At 44.2% G+C, this 18,428-nt stretch overlaps 1 protein-coding gene across 1 annotated transcript; it reads right to left on the bottom strand.

The window, feature by feature from the left end:
* Window positions 1–724: 724 nt before the first annotated feature.
* AMDHD1 (amidohydrolase domain containing 1) lies at window positions 725–17,206 on the bottom strand. Its single transcript, XM_086610487.1, has 9 exons — window positions 17,070–17,206; window positions 15,846–15,952; window positions 14,816–14,880; window positions 13,970–14,247; window positions 9,675–9,900; window positions 5,131–5,255; window positions 1,833–1,926; window positions 1,293–1,453; window positions 725–839 (listed from the first exon to the last, which is right to left on the bottom strand). The coding sequence occupies exons 1-9, from the start codon at window positions 17,204–17,206 to the stop codon at window positions 725–727; spliced, it is 1,308 nt and encodes a 435-aa protein (XP_086466613.1).
* Window positions 17,207–18,428: the final 1,222 nt, after the last annotated feature.

The raw sequence follows: 18,428 nt of genomic DNA, 5'->3' as shown, positions 1-18,428 counted from the left end.
GTACCTGTTTGCATTTTCCTCACCTCCTTTTTCTTGTGCCCTTACAGCCCCACAACAGCTTCCCCTCAGCCAGGGAACATGTTGCAGATCAGCTGATAAGCAGTACCTTGCTGGGCTCCCAGCTGCTGCCTCCCACTGAGTTTCAGGTCTGCAGAAACCAGGAGATTTGGCATTTCGGAGAGGTAAGATACCATGGCTCCTACCATGACTGTGGTTCCTTTTATCTGCTGAGTTTGAGAGTGAGCAGACCCAGGAGCTACGAACATTTCCTTGGGATGCTGTGACCTCCCAGCACTGCCAAACGCCATTCCGCATGTGGATGCCTGAGCACTTGGCCCTCTGTCACAAGTTACTTAATGTCACTCTTGCCAATAAATCTCACCCGGATCCAAACTTCTTCATTCATTGGTGGCTTTTTGTTTGTTTGGGTTTTTTTTTTCAAGCATAATAATTTTACTGATCAAAACTGTATAGGAAAACATTTTTTGAAACTGTCTTGTTTCAAATAGATACAATTCAAAATTATTTTTATGCAGCGGAGACAAGAACAACGGAAATTAAGATGCATCAGATGGCTAATGCTTGGTAAAGTTTATTTGAAAAAGAGGGCTGGTAAGGTGAGCAGGCAAGCAATTTACCAGTAAATACATATCTGATTTGTCTGTTGCTTTGAAATATTCCACGCTAATTTGATTATAGTAACTTCCTAAATTACCATCTTCTCTCAGTAACTGCTCATTGTCCCACACCTCTCGTTTTGATAAATGACTTTTCCTTTAACTATAACATAGTCGATCAATGCTTCATGTCCCCCAAACTGGTAAATCAAGTGCTCCCACCTAAAAAGACAACAAGACGTTTAAGAATATCCAGATTTGCATAAAAGCAGGTCACATACCTGGTATACCTGGAAACTACAATAGATTTGCTTGAACTATTGGAAAACACTATTCCATATTTACATGTTGATCTCCTGTTGCATGAATACAGTGAGTTAATGTACAAATTATAGAGAATTCCTTCCACAAAATAAACAGGTATTATCTTTAGATAATTTGTAATTGGGCATGGATTATTTGTAATATTAGCCCCAAAAGTTTAGGCTTTATTTTCCTCTGGAGTGATTAAGGTGGGCAAAAGTGGGTCTAAAATGCTAGCGGTGTCCCTTTTTTCAGATGAAAATAACTTCCAAAACACAAGGAATTCACTAACCTCTCCACTATTCACAATATGGTGAAAAAAAAGAATCCCTGATGTTAAATACCATTTCAAAAGACAATGGAAGAACAAACCTTGATGAATTTATGATAACAAGATCCCCCTGCTTGCCAGTCTCTATGGAGCCATGTGTGTCCGATTTTCCCAGAGCATAAGCTGCATTAATGGTGGCAGCAGCCAGTGCTTCACTCATTGACATCTTCATGTTTACACAGGCCAGATGCATCACCATAGGCTAGTAGGCAAGCAGCAAATGGGAGTTACCAGTATCTGAAATAAAGCTGTTCATGCCTTAAATCCCTAAGCACTCTCCTCCCTCATTGTGCAACAGAAGGAGTTGTCCTGCATAATGTAAATCTTGCCAACTCCAAAACAAGAACTCTAAACTCAGGAATTTTGAGAGCCTTTTTTATAAGCCTCTCAGTGCACATGAAGAATAGAACCCCTCTGGTTTGAAGAATTTCTGGCAAAAAGTACCAACTCACATAAATAACCATGAGCAATTGTCTAAGCTGGGCATAGAGCTCTCTTTAAGTGCACGAGATCTATACACAAGTTGTACTGGTAAGAGATTTCATAATTTTGTGGTGTTGTAAGAATGAGGAATAGCTTACCATTGAAAAACAGTATGCATTAGGATTAAAGTCGCTGCCAAGAGCAACTATAACTCCTTCTTCTAACATTTTTCTAGCTTGAGGTTGCTTCAGTCTAGTGGGAAAAAGACACTTGTCAGTACAATTTGCTTAGTTATTACATGATGATTTACAAGAGCAAAAGTCATCTTGGTTTGGCTACATTCACACATTCAGTTACACTAATCCTTTTGGAGATGAAAGCCCAAATTCTCCTCTTGGCTCCCTATCACCCTATGGACAGCATAAATGGGAAGTGCGATCCACTGCTTTTGCTGTAACAGCATGTGGCAGCAGCCAGTATCAAGCATCAGGTTCCAGGCTACTGAAATTCTGGTATTTATCCAGACCTCAGACACTTAAGGATTTACAAGGTGAAAATCTTCATTTCTCAAAAAAGTCATTTTCTAGTCCTTATAGCTTCAAAGACAGGCTCCCAAACATGAGCAGTGGCACAAACAACACAATAGTCCCCGATTCTGCTGGCAATTCAAAATAGTAAGTTGAGGCTGTGAATTTAATTTGTATACATTAGAAGATCTTCTCACTTAGCAATGTTAACGCAAAAGGTATCTTCAATAACGTCAATATCTGGAATAGCCATTTCAAAATCGTTCAGACACTGGGTTAATCTGAGTAGGTGTTTGTAAGGATGGGCACCAGCCACAGGAAATATGCTAAGAAGTTTTAGCCATAGTTGCTACAAAGCCAATGACACCAAACGTGTCTGAAAACAGAATCATAGAATTATAGAATGGTTTAGGTTGTAAGCAACCCTTAAAGGTCATCTAGTCCAAACCCCCTGCAGTAAGCAGGGACACCTTCCACTAGATCAGATTGCTCAAAGCCCCATCAAGCCTGACCTTGAATGTTTCCAGGGATGAGGTATCTACCACCTCTCTGGGCAACTTTTTCCAGTGCTTCACCACCCTCATTTAAAAAAAATTCTTCCTTGTATCTAGTCTAAATCTACACCCTTTTAGTTTAAAAACATTACCCATTGTCCTATCGCAGAAGACGCTGCTAAAAAGTTTGTCCCTATCTTTCTTATAAGGCTCTCACAATAAGGTTTCCCCAGAGCCTTCTCTTCTCCAGGCTGAACAACCCCAATTCTCTCAGTCTGTCTCCATAGGAGAGGTGCTCCAGCCCTCCGGCCACCTTCATGGCCCTCCTCTGGACCCGCTCCCACAGGTCCATGTCTTTCCTGTACTTAGGACTCCAGAGCTAGACACAGAACTCCAGATGGGGTCTCGCCAGAGTGGAGTAAAGGAGCAGAATCACCTCCCTCGACCTGCTGGCCACACTTCTTTTGATGCAGACCAGGAAACAGTTGGCTTTCTGGGCTGCCAGTGCACATTGCCGGAGTACGTCCAGCTTTTCATCCACCAGTACACCCAAATTCTTCTTCACAGGGCTGCTCTCAATCCCTTCATCCCTCAGCCTGTATTGATACTGGGGGTTGCCCTGACCCAGGTGCAAGACTTTGCACTTGGCCTCGTTGAACCTCACGAGGTTCACATGGGCACACTTCTCAAGCTTGTCCAGCTCCCTCTAGATAGCATGTCAGTGTAACAATAAAAAATGAAACATGAGAGCTTCTGCTGCTCAAAAAGTAGTGTTAAAAGCACTGCAGTTAACAGAAAAGAACAATAAATGAGATCTTAACGAAGTGCTTACATTTGCTATAAGACAATCCTCTCCCTATAGAAGCCTCCTAGCAGATTTATGAGAAAATACCACCTGCTCCTGCACAACACGATGCTCCAGGAGTTAATCGTGTTTAATAAGATTTGTCTGAAGAGCTGTTCCCCATCCTCATGTGTCCTTCCAGCCTCTGCATCCCCTGCTGTGCTCTGCTGCCAGACACCTAGGAGTGCTGCAGGCAACGGTCAATGAAGGCCAAACCGAGAGGGTGCTGACCATGAAGCAACGATCCATCTGCACTCTTTGGCCCACTCCTGGGCGAAGCCCTGTCCGCTACTGCTCTTCTTAAAATCAGGGGACAGTACAGGGGCAGGACCTCTCGAGGTCTGAGCTCTCATCGTGGGTGCTGAAGGAGCTGAGGGACGTCAGCAAAGGATATACCACATCACCTCACAGCAACTTCTATACGTCACACAGCTTTCAACCCCTCTTGATGCTCTTTTAACCAGCATCTCAAATATGGCTTCTTCATTTTTAGAGTGCATTAGACTAGGAGGCCTGAGTTCAATAAAGAGAGCAACAGACACTGGAAGAAACGACGCCTCATTTCCTACAGCTCATTATTATCTTCATCTTAAGCTTATCCTGAGGTTATAAACCTTCCACCACATGGAGTCTCTGGAGTAACCCACAAGTTACAGCCATAGCTTTTTCCACAGGTGGCTGCGTCTCTGTTGTCCTCTTTACCTCCCTGCCCAGGGTCAGTTTGCAGGACCACAGGTCCTCTCTGAGATCTGTTTTATGGGGGTGCATGCAGCTCCAATCAGCCAGTAGTTCAAAAGCACTGGTGCAGGACATGGACAGCTAACCACAGACAGAAACACAAGCGTGGACGTAGAGGTGAACACAGGTGGCAATGGCACGAGCCTCGATGCCTCAGAAAGCAGGCTGCTGAAAATAAACCAAAAGCAGCTCAAAGACCTTCTCTTCACAGGAGGGAAGGTATTATTGGGTCATGGTCCTCATCATCTAGTTGGCTTATTTTTGGCATTAGAGGTAAGCAGGTGATCCATCTGTGCTTATCTGGAATGTCTGCATATGGAAAACAGTGTTCTTCAAGCGATTCTCTTCAGTGTTGCCTGGGTAAAATCATACGAGATTTTAAAAATGCTACCCACAGTCTTCAGCGCTTTAGATAACCAAAGGATATATTTCCCAGCAAAACCTTCTGCAAGAGAGCAAATACATATATTACAGATATCATCTGCCTGAAAAGAAGCCAATTCAGTTTTCAAAGGCTAAATGGATTAAAGAAAACCAGTCTAGTTTTCTTCTTAAATGAAAGCCCAGCTGTCACCTTAGCCTGTCATACAGATTAAATTCCAGTGCTGATTGAACCACCCAAAATCTACTGTGAGACTTCTCAAAAGCAGGGTATTGCTTCATTTTTGAAGATCTCTACCAAAACCAAGACACAAGTAGGCTCATTCAACTCTTTGCATTTGTGATTGCCTTCACTGATCCAGCCTGATCCTCAAGGCACAGAAACAAGCTTACACTTTTACATTAAAAGATCTTAAAACCACAAACATGGTTTTGCTGTTCCAAAAGTTTTCCTTCGATCTAGCAGCCTTACCTTAGCATGTAGGCAGTTGTCGGTAAAAGTACAGCAGCACACTTAGCTCTTGCCATTGCCATGATACCTTCATCACTAACTTCTTCCAGGTGGCTGATAGCCCGGGCTCCTAGTTCAGCTCCAAGCTAAGCAAATTTTCAAGAAAATTACTCACTGTTCTCAGTTAATTCAGTAAAGCAGTGTTGCTATCAAATGACTGGAGGGGAGAACTCACTATTAATATAAAATTAACTAAAAGAAAAAAAATAACAAATGCTTGAAAGAACAAACAAAATATTTGCTAATTTACTGCAGGAAAAATTGATCACAAAAAAGTATTAACCATCCACCGAGTGGAAGCCTACCCTCAGTGGTATTTTTAACAGACCAACATGCAAACTACGGGGCAGCTATGGATAAAACTATTATCCACTCCTGTTCACAAAGTATCCAGCAGAAAAGGGTTGACAAAACTGACACTGGTCACAGAACTAGCAGTTCAACTGCTGCCTTCAGTGGTGATCAAGATCGTGGAGCAGATCCTCCTGGCGACTATGCTAAGGCACATAGAAAATAAGGAGGTGAGTGGTGACAGCCAACATGGCTTCACTAAGGGCAAATCCTGCCTGACTAATTTGGTGGCCTTCTATGATGAGGTTACAGCACTGATGGATAGGGGAAGCGCAACTGACATCGTCTACCTGGACTTATCCAAAGCGTTTGATACTGTCCCACACGACATCCTTGTCTCTAAACTGGAAAGACATGGTTTTGATGGATGAACCACTCAGTGGATAACGAATTGGCTGGATGCTCACACTCAAAGAGTTGTGGTCAACAGTTCAATATCCAAGTGGAGGCCTGTGACGAGTGGTGTTCCTCAGGGGCCAGTGCTATTTAACATCTGATGGGCAAAGTGCCGTGGGAGGCGGCCCTGGAGGGACGAGGGGCCCAGGAATGTTGGTCCACATTCAAGGAGCACCTCCTCCAAGCTCAGCAGAGGTGCATCCTGATGAAGAACAAGTCGGGCAAAAAGACCAGGAAGCCCGCGTGGATGAGCAAGGAGCTCCTGGACCAACTGAAAATGAAGAGGTTAGCCTATAGAGGGTGGAAGCGGAGACAGATAGCCTGGGAGGAATACAGAGAAGCTGTACGAGTGACCAGGGAGCAGGTGAGGAAGGCTAAAGCCCTGAAGGAATTAAATTTGGCAAGGGATATAAAAAGCAATAAGAAATGCTTCTATAGGTATGTAGGGGACAAAAGGAAGTCCAAGGAGAACGTAGGCCCCCTCCGGAAGGATACTGGTGCTCTGGTTACCCGGGACATAGAGAAGGCTGAGTTACTCAATGACTTTTTTGCCTCAGTTTTCACTGATAAAGCCTCTTGTCTTACCGCCCAAGCTGTGGAAAGAACTAGCAGGGACTGTGAGGATGAACCACCACCCACTGTACTTGAAGAGCAGGTTCGAGAACATCTGAGGAACTTGAAAGTGCACAAGTCTGTGGGACCTGATGAGATCCATCCGCGGGTCCTGAAGGAACTGGCAGATGAAGTTGCCAAGCCACTGGCCATTGTATTGGAGAAGTCGTGGCAGTCTGGCGAGGTCCCCGATGACTGGAAGAGAGGGAACATAACCCCCATATTTAAAAAGGGGAACAAGGAGGACCCGGGCAACTACAGGCCGGTCAGCCTCACCTCTGTGCCTGGCAAGGTCATGGAGCAGATTCTACTGGGAACCATGCTAAGGCACATGGAGGGCAAGGAGGTGGTGGGTGACAGCCAACATGGCTTCACCAAAGGCAGATCGTGCCTGACCAACTTGGTGGCCTTTTATGATGGGGTGACAGCATCGGTGGACAAGGGTCGACCAATGGATATCATCTGCCTGGACTTGTGCAAAGCTTTTGACACTGTCCCGCACGACATTCTTCTCTCTAAACTAGAGAGGCATGGGTTTGATGGATGGACCACTCGGTGGATAAGGAATTGGCTCAATGGCTGCACTCAGAGAGTAGTGGTCAACGGCTTGATATCCAAGTGGAGACCGGTCACGAGTGGCGTCCCTCAGGGGTCCGTGTTGGGCCCGGCCCTCTTCAACATCTTTGTTGGTGACGTGGACAGTGGCATGAGGTGCACCCTCAGCAAGTTCGCCGATGATACCAAGCTGTGTGGTGCCGCCGACATGCTGGAAGGGAGGGATGCCATCCAGAGGGACCTCAACAGGCTGGAGAGGTGGGCCCGTGTCAACCTCATGAAGTTTAACCAGGCCAAATGCAAGGTCCTACATCTGGGTCGTGGCAATCCCAGGCACAAATACAGACTGGGTGGTGAATGGATCGAGAGCAGCCCTGAGGAGAAGGACTTGGGAGTACTGGTGGACGAGAAGCTCAATATGAGCCGGCAATGTGCTCTTGCGGCCCAGAAGGCCAACCGCGTCCTGGGCTGCATCAAGAGGAGCGTGGCCAGCAGGTCAAGAGAGGTGATTCTCCCCCTCTACTCTGCCCTCGTGAGATCTCACCTGGAGTACTGCGTCCAGTTCTGGAGCCCCCAACATAAGAAGGACATGGACCAGTTGGAGAGGGTCCAGAGGAGGGCCACGAAGATGATAAGAGGGCTGGAGCACCTTTCCTATGAGGACAGGCTGAAAGAGTTGGGGCTGTTCAGCCTGGAGAAGAGGAGGCTCCGGGGTGACCTTATAGCGGTCTTCCAGTACCTCAAGGGGGCCTACAGGAAAGATGGGGAGAGGCTGTTCAGGAGGGCCATTTGTGATAGGACAAGGGGTAATGGTTTTAAAATAGAGGGAGGTAGATTCAGATTGGATATTAGGAAAAAATTTTTTACCGTGAGAGTTGTAGAACACTGGAACAGGTTGCCCAGAGAGGTAGTGGATGCTCCATCCCTGGAGACGTTCAAGGCCCGGTTGGATGAGGCCCTGAGCAACCTGATCTAGTTGGAGATACCCCTGTTCCTTGCAGGGGGATTGGACTAGATGACCTTTGAAGGTCCCTTCCAGCCCTAACCATTCTATGATTCTATGATCTTTGCTGGTGACATGGACAGTGGGATCGAGTGCAGCCTCAGCAAGTTTGCAGATGACACCAAGTTGTGTGGTGTTGTGGACACGCTAGGGGGAAGGGATGCCATCCAGAGAGACCTTGACAGGCTGGAGAGGTGGGCCTGTGAGAACCTCATGAAGTTCAACAAGGCCAAGTGCAAGGTCCTGCACGTGGGTCGGGGCAATCCCAAGCACAAGTACAGGCTGGGCAGAGAATGGATTGAGAGCAGCCCTGAGGAAAAGGACTTGGGAGTGCTGGTGGATAAGAAGCTCAACATGAGCCGGCAATGGGCACTGGCAGCCCAGAAAGCCAACTGTATCCTGGGCTGCATCAAAACAAGCGTGGTCAGCAGGGCGAGGGAGGTGATTCTGCCCCTCTACTCTGCTCTCATGAGACCCCACCTGGAATACTGCGTTCAGCTCTGGAGTCCTCAACACAAGGACATGGAGCTGCTGAAGCGGGTCCAGAGGAGGGCCACAAAGATGATCCGAGGGCTGGAACACCTCTGCTATGAAGACAGGCTGAGAGAGTTGGGGCTGTTCAGCCTGGAGAAGGCAAGGCTCTGGGGTGATCTTATTGCAGCCTTCCAGTACTTAAAGGGGGCCTATAGGAAAGCTGGAGAGGGACTTTTTACAAGGGCATATAGTGACAGGACAAGGGGCAATGGATTTAAACTGAAAGAAGGCAGATTTAGATCAGATATAAGGAAGAAATTTTTCACTCAGAGGGTGGTGAGGCACAGGAACAGGTTTCCCAGAGAAGTTGTAGATGCCCCATCCCTGGAAGTGTTCAAGGCCAGGTTGGATGAGGCTTTGGGCCACCTGGTGTAGTGGAGGGTTTCCTTGCCCATGGCAGGGGGGTTGGAACTAGATGATCTTTGAGGTCCCTTCCAACCCAAACCATTCTATGATTCTATGATCAAAAGGGCTTTTATGATCAATGGAGTTTTTGGGTTTTGTGGCTTGTTTTTTTTTTTTTTTTTAAATATAGCAGAGGATAACTTGAGCAGACCCCACAGCAAGGAAGCAATGTTTAAATGATGGTGAAACATGGTCTCAGAGTGACTTTATCAAGATATTTGGGAGCCTACTGTTGACTAAACCACTCCTCTGAGTGTGCTCACTGTACATCTGACTTGTTGCTGGTAACAGGACATTTAAGGAAAAAAGATTTTTCAAGTTGCATAGAAACCAAGTTTTTGTCATTTTTGGGTTCACAGATATCCACTTTCCCCATCTGTATCCCTTGTGGAAGATAAGCAAAGTCAATGTTTGATTAGTCAGCACGTGTCAGTCCCAGAGGTCAAGGCCTTCTCCCATGACCTTAACTCCAAAGCTGCACAAGGGCTGCGCTTTCTATCCTCTCATGGAAATAGATGTCTTTGAATGGTCTATTTTATGAAGCCTTAGAAAACCTTGGTTTTGAAAACTGCAATTCTTTCAAAGACTCAGCTCTCACAAAAGCAAAGCAAAAGCAAAAATGGTTTAAGTGATGTTAAGAAAGACGTACCTCAGCAGATTTCATCGGATGGAGTTCATCACCATGGAAGTTAATCTGTAACCCTATATCTTTTCCAGCTTGAAGAATTCTCCTAGTAGACTCCAGATCAAAGACTCCCTTCTCACAGAACACATCTATATTGTTAACATGTATTTCACCACTTAGTTTGAGTTCTTTCAGTTTAGGGAGATGGTTATTGATAATGTCATCTGTGGCTTCAGTAGCAGTTTTCCCTCTAATGAAAAGAAAATGTTACAGACCCATAAGAATAACATCCTTGAAGTCTGGGAAACATTCAGATCGTACATGCAATTACTAGATTACTTAGAAAGTTACACAAGTATAAATCACTCAAAAAACCTTCAGATTAAAAAATTTAAAACTACTGTAATTCATGTGCTCTCAAACACTAATTACTTTCCATTCAAAGAATATTGGATTGTATTTCTAGGTTATCTTCCTGGATGCTAATCAAGACATGAGAATTTTTTTTAAAATCCTCTGTTTTCTTATTCATGTATTCTGACCTACTTATACTGTATTCTAAAACACATTTAGAATATGTAAATGAATATTTAAATATTTAAAATGGTATTCATGCAATATTTTTATGCAAGTACCAAAACTCAAAGGGGATGTGCAGCTCAAAACATTATTTTAAATTGACCTCTCCTCCTTTTATATCATTCAGACTGACAGACAGATAACTTTCTAAATCAGAGGTGCCTCACGAGGTTCGATTTGCCAAAGTCAGAACCATTTATGAACCCCCTGTTGCACAGAGATAACGCAGGAGAGATCAGTAAATGCCTTTGAAAGAGCAAACAATCCCAAAATACACAGCCAAGCTAGTATTTTGCAATTTTAAGATCTAAAGATAGGTGACATACTGCAGCTAAATGTCTGTGACATCTCAATCCTCATTTTCAGGCACCATGAGGCATGTACAGACCAGCATTATACGAGTCCCACATATGGGCAAGTTGGGAGCTTTACAGTGGCAGTAAATTCAAGGAGCCAAATTCTGCTCTGATTTACAAACAGGTTGCGCAGTTATAAGGCAGAGCAGAACCCGGCTTATGGCCCTTCTTTTGTTCAACTCTCACTAAAACAGTTGTTGAAGTTGCTCAAGCTTTTACCATGCCAAGCTTTCTCCCTTTTCTTCTTTTACTCAGCATTCTGTGGATGAATTTGGACTGGAAGATCAGGATCAGAGACAAGACAAACCAGAGGGAAACATAAGTCTTAGTTTCATGTTTTTGGGAGACACGATGCCGAAAAATTCAAACTGCCACTGTTTTAAAGCAAGAGACTTCTGCTCAGGAAATGATTTTCAAAATTTCTTCTTAAAGATAAAAAGGGCCCAGTGAAGCTTCACCAATCAAAAAAAAAAAAAAAATTAGAATGAGACATCCTTGAAACCATGAATTCGATTCAAAACCATGACTGAAGGGATGACAGAACAGTTATTTTTTTGGCTCCCTGCTGTGAGCTTTTTAGGTTCACTTCCTAAAGAACTGGAAGTTCTGAGGCTGGAAACATTCTTAAAAGCAGGAACATTCTTAAAAGTGACGGATGGCAATAAGGATCACGTAAACAGTTTTATTTTTCTCTGGGATAGCTCAGACTACAGTAGCCTGCACTGCCTATCACCAATGCACGGTATCACAGCCCCACAGAATAACTGTGTTTGCAAGGACCTCTGGAGCTCATCTGATCCAAGCCCTGGTGCAGAGCAGGGTCAATCTGAATCATGTGCCAATGGTGCCTTCTAGAAGCAGAAAATCAGACTGAATTACCATATACCTAGGAATCACAAACAGATACATGCAGCAAGTTCTCAACATCTGCCCAAAGCTAATTTCAAGGCGGGAAAAAAAGAACAACCAGTGCTGGCAAGTCTGTAGGTAGGCTCCTCTTAAGACTCCACGTATTGAAGCTTTACAAGACATGCCACCTGTTGCAAGACTTGGCAACATAGAAGAGTTGACAACTTTATCAATTAAATGAACTTTCTGGTGATGCTTCTGCTGTAAGAGGCCAGACTTTCAACAGTAAATTAAGCCAAGTGTAAGAAGCAAGCAAGCAAACAGCTTAGCAAGAACTTAACATAAGCTCCTCGGCACCAGCCTCATGAGGGTCTAAGCTGCATTTTTTGTGAGCAAGCATAACACTGCTCTCTTGTTTCACATATAATAGAACAATTTAAAATCAATTTGATATTAATAGATTAGCAGTAACAAATTTGCACAACTATGATCATCCCAAAATCATCAGAAAATTATTAGACGTTTAATCACTATCTAGTCAAGAGTTGCCATTAAGTACCTACCACAAAAAAGGGCATTACATTTTAAGACCTACATAAATCAATATTGAAATAAAAATAGTTAAATCAGTCTTACTCTTTTGCTTGTATGATTTATACGTAACTGAACTACAGGGCAGTTTTATGGAATATAATGAGGAAAGAAAACTGGCATGAGCTTAAGTGACTTGGAAGATGCCTGTTTAACAGCTTCCAGAATCCACAAGATCATCATCTCATTTGCATAAATAATATCAAAGAGCAACTCCCAGCCCCACACCTGCAGGCAACATGTTCCCCTTGTGATCCTCCACTGCTGCTGAAGCTGCAGGAAATTCAGAGTTTAAAACTGGGGCTCAACAAAGCGGAATGCTTCCCCCAGCGTGTTACCAGCCCAGATGTTCAGGAGCCATTCAAAGGCTGAGGACCACGGCTCTGAACATGAGGCCTTGGCTCAGGGAAGAACTTCAGAATTCCTCCTGGTCAAAATAAAAACCCAAGGCAGAGACTAAGTTTGAAGGGTAGCAGAAAACTCAAGCAAAGTATTTTAGACATGAACATTTGAACGAAAAGAGAAAAGGATTTAAGAAGACCTAGAAATACAGATAATTCAGAATTTCCTTCAGGAAATTTCCTCAAATCCCCAACTACCTTTTCTCCTTACTTAAAGTACAATGTCCTCACTACCTATATTTTGTTATGGTCAACGTGCATCAGTAAGGACAGAACCGTGCAGAGAGTGAGATGGTACACCTGTCTTTCTAACACGTAAGATTTGATGTATTTGTAAAAACACCGGAATTTATTTCATTACTTTATAGAAATGCTTGAAATATTTTGGTCGGAAAGACTATTTTTCAGGATTTTGACTGAAATCCTCCCAAGGCTTTTCAGGGGAGGAGGAAAGGAAGGGCTAAGAAATATATATAGTTTGGGGTAAAACCTCAATTTTATTTTACCATTAAGTCCTCCAAATTTTAGTAGAACTTCTTGAAATAAATATTTGGTGTTTTCAGAAGATTTTAGTTACTTTATTCTTAACCATCTTCCAGTTACTGAAGATGATACAGGATGCCTTTTGAATAGTTATATTAACAAAAGATAATTACCCATCCTGTCCCAAATACATGATAATTAGATTGCAAATAAATTTTTCTAGGTCATGTTTTCTTGTCAGAAGAGGTAGATTTTTTTTTAAGGCTTTTTTGTGGGGTTTTTTGTTTGTTTGTTTTGTTTTTGTTGGTTTTTTTAATGAAAATCTCTTAAATACTGCCTCAGTATCCCTGTGATGCTACACCTGGTTCCATCTTACATGCTTTGTTTTGTAGCAGCCTACTGCTTAGTCTGTCAAAATGTATGTTTCACATACACCTACCTAGCTAAAACTCCTTGTTAATTATTTCATACAATGAAACCTGCCAACTTTAAAATGTTATTTTCATCATAGGGAAAAAAATGTTGAAGTGAGAAAGGCTTGTTATGGTATGTCTACTTGAGCCATCAAAATAGTTGTAATTAAGCACATTTACTTTAATTTTCTACTCATACCTATAAGATGTATGCAATTGCTCATTGCACTGAAGCACAATTAAGCTTTGTTTACTGAAATATATGCAGACTAAGTACAGTACTTTTTCTGTTAGCTGGTCAAAATGAAAGCTTATGGCGGAGACTAAGCTTGAAGGGTAGCAGCAAATCCAAGCAGAACAACTTTCCGTACAGGAAACTGTAATCTGCATTATGTTCAGTGTGAGCATCAGCTGGAGGCAGGGATTCTGTGCTAGGCTTATGTTGGCATCTAGTAGCCATTAAATAAGGCTTCCCCATCTTCCTTCAAATTAAAATTCAAGTGAGCCTTCTGTAAATAACAGCTATTGTTTCAAATATGTTGTATTTTAGGGGGGCTGGGCAGAAGAAATCATTCTGGAAATGACAGTCAATTTTCAACACGAAGCAGCAAAACTTAACAAGAGGAAGAAAAATCAAGTCGTATTACTTCGGCACAGAATGAGCTCCACAGTACGTTGAAGAAATGCCAATATCCATGGATTGCTTAGCACGTTCGATCACCCTGAGCATTTTAAGCTCTGTTTCTAAGTTTAAGCCATATCCACTCTTGCACTCAACCAACGTAGATCCTGCTCTGCGCATGCGTTCCAGTCGATGTTTGAAGGTACTGAACAGCTCTTCTTCTGTCGCCTTCCGAGTGTGTTCCACAGTAAAATGTATTCCTCCCCCAGCCTGGTGGATCTCCATATAGGACGCACCTGCCAGCTTGAGGGAAAAAAAGAACAAAAACCAACACCCCTGTAAAATTAGCCATTAAATGTGCATTTTCTATCCAAGTGATTCTGGAAAGTGCCTTGAGCTCTCTTTGCACTGAGAGACAAAAAGAGGGGGGAAAAAAATCCCCATTAATTCTTCCTCTCTCTCTCTCTCCCCTCTACTTAAGTGAAGAAATGATTTAAGAAGTGACATAAAGAGAATAACTCTGAAGATTTGCTTCCCCCTCAGCCCAAGCGGAAAATCCATCTCTAGTCCAAAAACTAATTTATGTGGGAAAAAAGAAAAAAAAATTAAAAAAATCAAGATTCAGGTAGTAATAGAGGGCACTACTTCTGTATTGCTTCAATTAATGCAAAAATATATCAACGCTGCCTACAAAGGCTGCAGTTACACTCCTTTCTCAGCCTACTGGTATTCAAAAAATCATCCCTCCTCCCTCAGTTAGATTATCTGACAGAATTTTTCTACAGATGAAAAATGGGAGTCATTAGAAAGTATAAATAGTTATGCATAAAAAAAAAAAGAAAAATCCAGCTATGTAATTTTATGCCATTACCTTCATTGCAAACTCATGAACCCTATCACCAGCCCACACTGGGTGTGTATGTGCATCTACCAGGCCTAAAGAAAACAAAGTAAATGTACACTCAGGTTATTTCACTGTGTAAAAGAAAAGGCTATGAGCATGCAAGCAAATTAAATGGACAGCAGAAGCTCCCCTACAAAGCCTCTATTGGTTAGAGAAAAAGAAAAATCCAACCAGCCAAAAATCTAGGGGTTTCTTCGAAAGCTATTAATTTTCTTTCAATTTTTTTAGGTGTGACACCTTATGCAAAATGTCTCTAGGTAAGTGCCTATGTTGCTGAGTTTTTCATGTTGTTTTGATGATGTTTTCAAACTGTGGAAGAAATTATACATGACAAACTTTGAAAGAGTTTGTTAGACCAGCTTAGGCTGGGCTTAGTACCCTAGTGCTTACTCTAGCAATAGTCCACTTACTCCAGCAGGAGACTTTTCTACAAGTTGAGAAACCAACGCTACTGAATGGCTAAGGCCATTGCCAACAAAACAGTGAACTAACAGCTCATGTGCTAATACCACTTGCAAAGCCTAACATGCAATATATTTGCCCAGGTTTGGGTTTTTTATCAGGTAAAGTTGCAGAGTATGTGACTTAAAATCCCATGCCGCTCTTTTGCCTCCAACCAGCTGCAGGAAAGCTCCGTGGCTGAACAGCTGATGGGCAGAAAGGGTAAGGAAAAGACATGTGAGCTGAAAAGCCACTCGGCCAGCCAGCTGCGTTACTGTTGTGATCGATGGCACAGAGAAACAGATGAAAAATGAAACGAGGAGACAGAGCTCTACCATGTAGCCAAAAAACATCCCATCTCAAATGCTGCAATTTTCTCCTTGCAGCACTCCTGATGAGGAAGCCACAATACTCAACAATCCCTCAACACAAGATATTATCAAACCAGTACTGAATACAGAAGGAAAAGGATGGAGGCATGTTTAAAACACATTTACTTTGTCTCTAAGTACCTGCTGCCATTCAGCATAGTAAGATTACGAAAAAATAAACCTACCTGGTAACACGCACTTCCCGGAGCAGTCAATTATTCTTTCAAATGTTGCTCCTGAAAACTGATTGCGAATAACATCTGCCTGGCCCACAGCTTTGATACAACCATCTCTGCAAATAACAGACAATGAACAAAGGAAGCGGGAGCCTGGTTAAAAGTCAAATGCTTATTGATAGAGCTACTGGAGCTACAACTCTCTGAAAATTGGGGTAGGGACTTTCAGCAGGACTGAAGATGCATACAGGAGGTGACGTGCTAATCTTACGGATGCACAGAAAACGATGGTGTAATGCCATGCCTTTCAAGTGCTTGCCATAACACTTGTCTTGCCCTCCGCTTAGATCCCTCAGGACGATACCTTGGTACTCTTTTGTCCTAACTGCTGCTACATAGCATTATTTCTCTCTTGTGGATCAGCAAATATACAGCATTCTTCCAGCAAGCATCAGCAGAGTACTCTTCTCCTCATGGAAATCAAGCTGTCATCACCAGACTCCATTGCCTGGATCTGAATCACACCTTTGTACCCTTGGAAGCCACAGGAGTAAATCTCTTTGGGGCTGATCTTTGGTTCTACAGTAATTTTTTCCCAGTGGAGCTGGAGGATGGTACTGGGAACCCTACAGCCTTGAGGGATCCCCTCCAGCCATGCATGGAGCTCCACCTCACACACACATGAGATGAGCTTCCTGGGGCACAGGCAGCACCTCTGTCCTTTTAGGCTTGTCCTTCTCCTGCTCTTTGGAAGTCACTGGAATAGTAACCAGGAGCCATTGTGGGTACCTCACTGAAGGCACCTCTACTCTACACAGCAGAATTTTTAAGCAGCAATTAGCAGCTAGAGCATTTAGAAATGGGAGAGAAAAGTTGTAATCATACAAATTAATAATCAACTATAATCCCATTAATTACATAAATTATATGATTGTTATTAGTTGATGTTACTAGAAACAACACTGAGGCAGAAGACGGTGGCAGTTACGAGCAACACCAGGCTAGAAGTTATCCTTGGGAGGCTGGAAGCGTGGTCACAGCACGAGAACGGAAGTTACCAGGATATGGACTGAAATAATCAAAATTAGGAAGGCACGTCCCAACGCCGGCAGGTGGCTGCAGCTCAGCCGTCACCGGGCACAGGCAGCCCGGCAGCCGGCTGCGGTGAGGGGCGCAGCCCGCGACGGCGACCCCCGCCCGCCCCGCCCCAGCCCCGCGGCCGCCCGCACTCACGGCCCCACCACCAGGCTGGCGTCCCGCAGCAGCGCCAGGCTGCCGGCCGCCTCCCCCCGCAGGTACTCCTCGCCCCGGCCGCAGACCAGCACCAGCTGCTGGGCGTTCTCCAGCAGGAGCCGGTGCCGGCCCGCCATGACAGAGCGCAGCGCGGCAAGCAGCGGGGGGCGGCCGCCGCTCGGCTCAAAGTCCCCCGGGAGGCGGGGGAGGGGGAGGGGAGGGGGCGGCTCCTGCCCCGCCTCGGGCCGGGCCTCACCCCGACCCCGACCCTGACCCTGGTCGGTATTTGCTAACCAAGCTCCCAGCGGAGAGTGAAGACACGGAGGTGGGAAGCAAAGCCGGGAATAGGGCGAATGATTCCCGAGGGGCGCAGGGGAGGCAGGTGGCGGTGACCACCCACACCTCCTTCGGCGCTCGGCAGAAATTTGGGCTGAGAAAGCTACAGGGCTTTAAGAGTAAAATTGGCAGCAGCTGTTCGGAGGGATGCTGCTCTTGCTGCGGTCTGGGACGACGTGACAACATTCGTAGATCACGCTGGTTTAGGATAAGTGCCGAAGCACCGGGTTTGCCAGTTGGGGACTCCCGGAGCCCTCTGTCCGCACTGCACCACCTGCAGATTTCCCTTTGCCAAGAAAACGGGAGCTTCTGAATTGGGAGCGTTTATCTGCCCACGTCTCCCTTGCCGAGTATCCATCACCTCGCCAACATCCATCACTTCACCAGCGTCCCTTGCCTCGCCAGAATCCACCACTTTTCCAGCATCCTAGCATCAGCCTCTGAGGGACCATAGCACCTCTCTCCGCACCAGATATTCAGACAGGCATTAATTTATCTAGGCAGATATTAATTTATCCAAGTGCACAATCGAAAGATTTGTGCAATTCTGCTGCCCCCTACAGAATTCGGGATGGGAGAGTCAGGGAGCAAATATTGACTTTCAGCACGGATTGTTGGTTTTCTTCTTTCTTCCAATGTTCATAGCCTGTATAGGGCTCCAGTAATTCCCAGGTGGCAAATTAAGTGTAGTTCTAAATAGGTGGTCCCTCAACCACCTTTCTGGTGGTAGTAATCTTCTTTAGACACCTTTTCTTTTAGAAAGAGGATTGATTTAAAAGGCTTGTAACACACCTGTATGCACATACATATTACTGTGCAGCAGAAACGGATATGTTGGCTCTTTGGATAAATAAGCCTTTCTACTCAAGTCTTGCTTTCAAATCAGGCAAGGTATGCAGCTAAAATGCACTTTGCATTTAATAATAAACCTGAAAAGCGAGTAAAACAATGGTAGCATCGGGTGGTATCTCATGATATTGCTCCACTGGCTCAGTACTGCACCATGACATAATCTTCATCTTC

The sequence above is a fragment of the Tauraco erythrolophus genome, chromosome 4 (assembly GCF_009769465.1).
Source record: "Tauraco erythrolophus isolate bTauEry1 chromosome 4, bTauEry1.pri, whole genome shotgun sequence".
Classification (NCBI taxonomy): domain Eukaryota; kingdom Metazoa; phylum Chordata; class Aves; order Musophagiformes; family Musophagidae; genus Tauraco; species Tauraco erythrolophus.
Note: the sequence above shows the minus strand (reverse complement) of the source record. Positions and strands in the feature narration are given on the sequence as shown.

Coding starts and splice junctions, on each gene's coding strand:
- AMDHD1 (XM_086610487.1), bottom strand. CDS start 17,206: ATGGCGGGCCGGCACCGGCTCCTGCTGGAGAACGCCCAGCAGCTGGTG. Junction 1,927..5,130: donor ACAACTGCCTACATGCTAAG/GTAAGGCTGCTA, acceptor TTTTCCCACTAG/ACTGAAGCAACCTCAAGCTA. Junction 1,454..1,832: donor ATGCATACTGTTTTTCAATG/GTAAGCTATTCC, acceptor CTTGCCTACTAG/CCTATGGTGATGCATCTGGC.